This window comes from Mixophyes fleayi, chromosome 12, assembly GCF_038048845.1.
Source record: "Mixophyes fleayi isolate aMixFle1 chromosome 12, aMixFle1.hap1, whole genome shotgun sequence".
In the NCBI taxonomy this organism is placed as follows: domain Eukaryota; kingdom Metazoa; phylum Chordata; class Amphibia; order Anura; family Limnodynastidae; genus Mixophyes; species Mixophyes fleayi.
Genome location: NC_134413.1, coordinates 17,434,794 through 17,443,126, shown reverse-complemented (window position 1 = coordinate 17,443,126; position 8,333 = coordinate 17,434,794). Strand labels below are relative to the sequence as shown.

General features: G+C 40.5%; 1 protein-coding gene across 2 annotated transcripts in view; it reads right to left on the bottom strand.

The window, feature by feature from the left end:
• Positions 1-1,117: 1,117 nt before the first annotated feature.
• TDRD9 (tudor domain containing 9) overlaps positions 1,118-8,333 on the bottom strand; it is a 92,611-nt gene continuing 85,395 nt past the window's right edge. For both annotated transcript variants that reach the window (XM_075192676.1, XM_075192677.1), the window contains exons 35-36: positions 7,157-7,229; positions 1,118-1,596 (exon numbers count right to left, since the gene is read on the bottom strand). In XM_075192676.1, coding sequence (XP_075048777.1) covers positions 1,498-1,596; positions 7,157-7,229 — 172 coding nt within the window. In that variant the 3' untranslated portion in view covers positions 1,118-1,497. The remainder of the gene's footprint in view (positions 1,597-7,156; positions 7,230-8,333) is intronic.

Below are 8,333 nucleotides of genomic sequence, written 5' to 3'. Positions count from 1 at the left end.
GCAACTAGATGTTACCCATGGCAACAGAACAGTAACGAGCTTTCATCAGTCTTCTGCGATTAAAGTAAATGTCTGATTTACTGGCTCAGGTTATGGTATAAGTTACTACAGACAAGAAGAGTGTATGCCTTTTCTGTAAGGGTACTGAACAATGAACACATTACTGTTTGCCTGGCAGTCCTTTGCCTTGTTTGTAAGTGAACGGCTTAGTCTATGGGGGGCGGGGATTCAATTACCAGCAATGTGGCGCGCGGTCATTGCCAACAATTACGGTAGAAATTTCTTTGAAATGAGTGTAAATTAGTACGTACTTAATTAGTACTCACTGTAGATGCTTATAGGGGCACATTTTGGAATAGATGGAATTTCAAGTGAAAGAGGTATAGTAAAATACGTATATTATGGGCAGCACGGTGGCTTAGTGGTTAGCACCTCTGCCTCACAGCACTGGGGTCATGAGTTCAATTCCCGACCATGGCCTCATCTGTGTGGAGTTTGTATGTTCTCCCCGTGCTCCAGTTTCCTTCCACACTCCAAAAAACATAATAGGTTAATTGGATGCTATTAAATTGACCATAGTCTCTCCCTCTCTGTATGAGTCTGTCTGTCTGTCTGTGTTAGGACATTTAGACTGTAAGCTCCAATGGGGCAGGGACTGATGTGAGTGAGTTCTCTGTACGGCACTGCGGAATTAGTGGCGCTATATAAATAAATTGTGATTATGATGATATATGAGGACTATCACAGGGGCAATCATACAATATACAGTGTGAATTAAAAGAAGAGGTGAGGGGGTTGGGGGTTGGATGTGGAGAACGACCTGCTCTCCTGGAATTTGGGAGTCCCCTGGACATTCTGGGAGAGTGGCCATGTATATTTTAAACACAACTAAAAAAAAAAAAGTATTCTTCTTTAAAATGTGAATATACAATTGTTTTTTTTTTTTATTAAACTTACTATTAGAGTAGTCATTTTTCTCTATACAATTGGTGTTTCGATGCACCCGCCAGTCTATTTAGCGTGCAATCTGCAGATTTTAAAAATGAGCCCAGCTAAAAATCCATCAAGAGGAGAGAATACTATAATAAATGCTAAATAATGAAAGTATTTGTGTTGCTCTTTTTAAACACAAAATATTTATTGTGTTTCCCTTTTTGAAATACATGACAAAGTTTTTAACCATTTAAAAACCTAATTCTTGTTGCATCTGCTGACGACACTATTTTGTGGGCTTAAGCAAGATCTATGAAAAAAAAAGTTCTCAATTAAAAAAAAACAAAAAAACAAGCATTTATTAACACGCTTTGTCATGGTTTATTGGCAATTTCTCATAACTAAAGAAAATGTTTACAACTAGATCAGGAGAAAAACAAAAATCAAATCCAATGCCACATTGATATCTCACGTTAATCTTACTATTTTTTTTTTAACTTAAGATTCATGGGCTAAATGATCACATTTTTTATGAATGTAAAGTATTCCCGACAGGAGGTATGTTTAAGGGTTTAACATTACAAACTTGTGTAACTGGTAGATATACGAATTTGTCTCTTCCTCTGTTCTCTCCGACTGGTCAATGAGTAGTCCCGGATCCACCTAAAAAGAAAAAAAAAAAAGAAAAAAAAATGGCATCGTTGTGGAGTTTTCCTAAAACCATTTTTCATAACTTCAAAACTTCAGTTAATAAAGCAGCACTTGCAAATAAATATTACATTTATTTGTTAATATAAGTACGTCTTTATTGGGCCAAAATATCTGTTTCTCCCTTCATGTTACACACACAAAGGTGTCACAAAATCTAAGCTCTGTATAATAATAATAATAATAATAATAATAATAATAAAAAAAGTATTTCTTTCTTTCTTTAGGGTGGGGGGTAGAAGAGCTGACAGGATGGAGGAAATCACAAGAGGACAGGGTGAGGGGCAATTCTTATGTATTTAAGGATTATCCTGCCGTTTTTAACCACTTAATGACCAGAGAATTTTCATCCCTCTATGATCAGACCAATTTTACAGTTACCTTATGAAATTTAAAGACCTCATATGAAGGTCTTGTGGTGTGACCTGGAAACACTTCCTAACAGTTGGGGGCAAAGGTCATATGTCGGGATAGTGCCAGCTAGACACACGTGTGCGCGATATAAAGAGTTGTATGAACGAGAATATACAAAATACATATTCCAAATGCTGCGTATGAAAGTGCAGGTCTTCCTGTGCATTGGATTAATCCTGATTTACAGGGAATTGGAAGGACATGCTAACCCAGCAAAGAGGATTACTGTATGAAATTGAATGAATTCTGATAACCGCATCTCCTGGCAATGCTGAAGATTAAAATACAAAATGCCAAATCCAAGTGTCACACATATAATCCAGTCTGATGACCTGGTTTAGCCTCATGAAATGTCTCCATTTCAAAATAAAAAAAAAAGAGCTTCATAACACAAATGTAAAACATAGCAAATCAAACTGCTCTATCACCCACACTATAGACAAATGATATCCACTATCTGAATCTATCCAGATGTGGGAAACGGAGGACAATTTATTAGAACGGAATTATTGAAATCATTTCAAAGCGATTACTGTCCATAATTAAGCACAGCTAAATGAGGAATAAGCACCGGTCAAAGTCAGCCAGAATTAGGGAACAGAGAGGGTTTGAGACAGAACTAATTACACCCATCTCGGTCATAGGTATCACTTCACACTAGAGCAGTAATGGAAAGTAATATATACAATATAAAATCACAAATCCCAAGAATCGTTTGTTAACCATTTACCGTTTTTTTAGAATCATTAACCTAGTAGTATATTGTGTGTGGACTTTGACAACCTCTACATAAATATGTCATTTTGTGGAATCATGATTCCATGTTAATGTTTTCCACTGTAAGATGATGGGATCCGTGGGGACTTCCATTGTAGAGACACAAAGTTGAACATAGAATAAAGCCTACAACATCAGCCGTCGTCAGCTTGATATTTACAAACGTCAAAAGTGCACATTTTAAGAGTAAAAGGCTGTGCGGTGTGTATTACCTCCCTCCAGTATGTTTGTATTGGAACACTTTTTAAAATTCCTTTTGTTGTATAATAAAAACTGTATTAATTGGTTTCTTGCACTTATTGCTAACTTCAAAGATATCTATAAAACACATCCACCCAAATCATCATCTCTTAAGAGGCCCAGATCACTCCAATTGATTTCTGATTTTAAGGATTAAAGATCATTAATAAGCCAATTACTAGCAGCTGAAATCAAATTATTTATTGTGTCTCTTAATCTCCATGTTTGTATGGTAGGGGATAAGTCTCTAAATTCGACTTTTACATAATTCTTGTCTAGGATGACATTACCAACATTGTCCACAATTTTCAGCTTCCTACCTCTTTCTCAGCAGGAGAAAGATTTTAATCTTAAATTTTTATTCAAGTATCTGTGCTCAGCCTATCTGCGCTATGCAGGCAACCTCACAAGTAAAGGTTAATATTAAAGTGTCTATTGCAGTATAGTGAAAAGTAACTAGCCAATGGTAGGAATTAAATTCAGGCATGCTCTAATGAACATTACGGTGATGTAAGGAGGCGCTCATTTCCGGGTACCCAAACATCACCGATTTTTCTTTTTAACTCTATAGGGTGCGAGAAAAAAAAATAAAAAAAAATCAGTGACTACACAGTGCCGCGTATTTCTGTTACAACCTATGAGGCACTCCGCGGCATACCGCAGGAAACTGAAATCCCCCAAATGAGTCTACAGATGAGAAATAATATAAAAAACAAAAAACAGCTGTAGCTCCAGCAACAAAACAGGACAATTGAGAATTTTTTTTTTTTAAAAAAAGCAGTTTTATCCACACAAAAATATATAAAACCCAGGTGACCCACAATCCACCAAAGCTCTCCTCAGTCTCATGAAATCCCAGCTTCTCTATGACTCCTGGAGAGTGAAGGAGCCATCCACACGTGACTACACATTCTACTCTCCACCCCATCAATCGTATTCCCGCATTGATATGATCCTGCTCAGCCATGACCTGGCCTTAAACCTCCAAACGGCCCAGATCCACCCATTGACCTGGTCGTTTCATGCCCCCTTTTCAATTGATATCTCAGGCCTACTACCCCGACCAATGACCTGGCATCTTAATGACACCCTTCTTCACAATGCAAATATAGTATCTCAGATTAAGACAAGACTGGAGGACTACTTCGAGCTAAACGATCTTCCAGAAGTCTCCAAAGCCACTCTGTGGACAGCGCACAAGGCGGTCCTGAGGGGACACTTGATCAGCATGGCATCCACTCAGAAAAAAGAATACCTCGCCCAAACCAATGAGCTCTCTATCCAACTCCAAACCCTAGAAGCACAACATAAAGCATGCCCGGGCCCTGCAAACCTTACTGCCGTCCGTAAAACTAGAGCCAAGCTAAATCTCCTCCTCTCTAAACAAGCAGCCAAACGCCTTAAATGGCTCCGCCAGACCTTCTATGAAAAGGGAGATAAAGCTGATAAAATTCTTGCATCCCGCCTACGTGCAACTAGAACCCATAGAAATATTATAGCTATTCGAGACTGAAAATCTATGCCAAAATCCTAGCAAACCGTTTGAATACTTTCCTCCCCTCTCTAATCCATTATGATCAGGTAGGATTTATCCCGAGACGCCAGGCGAGGGACAATACCAGACGTGCCATCGACATCATCCATATTGCAAGTGCCAGGGGATCCCCATCTATCATTCTCTCTCTAGATGCCGAAAAAGCATTTGATAGGATCTCCTGGGATTTTATGAAGACAGTTCTTGAATCCTTTGGCTTCGCTGGCGATTTCCTCACTGGCGTCCTAGCATTATACACTACCCCCACTGCCAAAGTCCTGATTAATGGTACTCCCTCAGAGCCTGTCACCATTCGTAATGGTACACGACAAGGTTGCACCCTTTCCCCTTTAATATTTGCTCTAATAATTGAATCCCTGGCCTCTCAAATCAGATCCAACCCTAGCATACAGGGGATTAGATTAGGTAACACGGATTCCAAGATCTCACTCTTTGCAAATTATATACTTCTGTCGCTTACCCAGCCAGGGATCTCTTTACCCAACTTATTTGCCTCCCTCCAAAACTACAGTGAAATTTCAGGATATAAGATAAACTATGCTAAATCTGAGGCTATGCTGCTCCATGTCCCCCCTTGGGATGCCGACCTTCTCAGATCTAATTTTAATTTCAAATGGCAGCACAGGAAGATCAAGTACCTGGGTGTTTTCCTCACATCCCGCTATGACCTCCTTTTTCGTGAGAACTTCCTACCTCTTATCTCCAGGATGCGGGCGGATCTATCTTCTTGGAACCGCCTCATTGTCTCATGGCTGGGCAGGATCATAGCTGTCAAAATGAATATTCTCCCTAAATGGTTATACCTTTTCCAAACCCTACCAGTAGCTGTCCCTGCTTCTTTCCTTGCTAACACCCAAAAGGCCCACACCCGCTTTATCTGGAAACATAGACCCCCCAAGAATCTCGGCCAACATTTTAAAGCGTCCAATTCTTGGAGGTGGTAGAGGCCTCCCCGACCTTAAACTATATTATCTGGCTTCCCATCTCTCGCAAATTGTAGCTACATACGCCCCCTCAGGTTCCATCTCATGGCTCGACATAGAGTCGGCCTACCTAACCCTTCCTGAGCTCGCCCCTCTTTGGTGATTGTCACCTCCTTGTCGTCCCCCTGCTGTTAAACTGCTCCCCTCTATTAAATTTGATACCATGCTCTGGGACTCCCACTCCGTTAAACAAACTCTCAACTGCGATATCCCCTTTAACCCCCATCTGGCACAATCCGGTGTTTTCTCCTGGTTGCGCCACCACGATGCATGGCAGGTGGACTTGTGCAGGCTTCAAATTCCCTGTAGACTTCTCCAAACAAGGCCGATGGCTTTCGCTTGCAGATCTCCAACTCCAATTCCTGTCCCAAACCCTCAGGCCTTTTGAATTTTTCCAAATTAACCACTTTTTACGATCCCTTCCGCCAACATATGTCCTTAGAGACCTTACTCCCTTTGAGCTTTTCTGTAGGAGTCACCCCTTGGACAAGGGCATGATCTCTCAAATATATGGTATTCTTCTCACCTCGGCCCTTCCATCTCCAAACCCTCATGAGGAAGAGTGGGAAAAGGACCTTGGTCCCCCTCCGGACGAGGAGGCCTGGGAGGACATGAGACTGGCGATAGCTAAATGCTCAATCTCAACCAAACTGAAGGAGACCTCTTACAAAATCTATTACCGTTGGTATTACACTCCCACAAGACTCCACAGAATGTTCCCTTCTTCCTCACCCTCTTGTTGGCGAGGTTGTGGCCATAGGGGCACAATGCTTTATATTTGGTGGACTTGCCCTAAGATCACCTCCTTCTGGGACTCAGTCCATAGTTTCCTAAACACCCCTCCTCCCCAAGACTTGGACAAATTCTCCAAGAAGCTAACTGCCCACATTCTGACAGCAGCTAAATCACTTATAGCGCTTAACTGGAAAAAAACATTTCACCTCCGTCCCTTTTGGCTGACATGTGGCTGCCATGGAGGAGATTACGTACTACCTCCATGATAGAGGCCATGTCGTCAACCAGGTCTGGGCTCCATGGCTACACACGGAAAACGCATTCCCCCCCCCCCCCTCCCTTCCCCCACACTTGATCTTTCTCTGACCTGACCCATGTGCGATGACCGCAGTCCGCTCAATGGACGCCTCCCTCTCAGCTTTTGGCTCGTTATACCCTAACTACCCTCTGAAAACTCGTAGTGTTTAACTTTGTGGTCCTCCCCCTCCACTGCCCTTCCCTAACAATCCCTTTTGTTATTGTATCCTACTTTTAATATCGCTCTCTAAAAATATAAAAACTGGTCACTTTCTTTCTTTGTTTATTTTTATTTTGCCTAATGTTGTCCTCGAATTCGATACTTTGTAATTACTGTTTTGGCTTTACCATGTTCGTTACCTGGTATTATTGTTTTTACGTTTGTATTTTCTTGATTGACCATCGAAATTAAAAAAATTATGAAAAAAAATAAATATATAAAACATGGATATCAAATAAAAACAATTTTAAGGATGGCATCTTATAGGCCCTAGGAAACAAGAGTTTGCCTTACCTCGTTCCATTGGTACTGCTTACTATACCACTGTGGAGGTATGACTTCTCTGGGTTTCTCTGTTTGAAATAAACTTAAGAATAGAAAAGGTATGTGTCAGTGACGGGCACATTTACTTCTCACACAATGAAACACACTACCCAGTCATGTAATGGGCAGCAGAGACTACTTTCAACCCCAGCCAGGCAGATCCAGTCTGTTTGAACCAAGGTCAGGGAGGAGATGTGACAGATCAACACTGAGGACAAGGGAGATTTTTACTTGCAATTAGGGATTAACAAATCACTGATAATACAAAAAGGTAATAAAAAAGTCACTACAATGATATTATTTTCAATAAAACTAAGATTTTACTAACCTAGGCAGAGCTGCATATATTTTCTTCAGTGTCATGGACATCCAGTGATGTCTACTTTAGAAAGGAAAGAAATGGCCCAGTGGTCGTACCAACAGACTAATGCTAATTTAGTGCCCGCATCCCAGCGCTCTTTATTGGTAATAGTCAGGGACAAAGTAACTTCAGAAGACAGAGTTCCTGATTTGCAGTTATCATCAAGGTGGACATATTTCTTTACAAGATTATTTCTTATGATCAGCCAGGCCTAGTTCCCACTGGCTATATTCATAATGAAACAGACAGAAGACATTCTTGTCACTTGGGCAGTGTGAATAGGCTGAGCTTGGTGCAAACTACAAGGGTAAGGGGTAAACATTGACCAGAGTTTATAGCAGAGGATCACAAAAGCCTTCCCAAGTACAGAATACATATTATGTAACATTGCTCTAAATTAAGCAGCAAGCTACTCGATAACCTCGTCTCTGGGAAGCAACAGTCCATTAATAACAACAGATTGATGAAATGTCCTAAAGCTCGATAGTGCAACTATAAAAGAATTTAATTTGGTTTGGTGCATTATACATGTGCATTATATATGGTTGGCAGAATAAAAAAAAAGTGGCAAACACAAATATGAACAGTTAACCTCAAAATTAGTTGAAAAGATTTGTTCCAACTTTACTATAGAAGGATTTGTTTTATCCCTGTAGTGACTGCATGTAGTCAATATTACAGTCTCTCTGAATGGTCCATTACTGGTAAACTGTCTCAGTGGCAGTTCAGTACAATTTACCCTTGCAGGCAAAGTGAAGTAGACTGGTCACATACTAATTAGTGGAG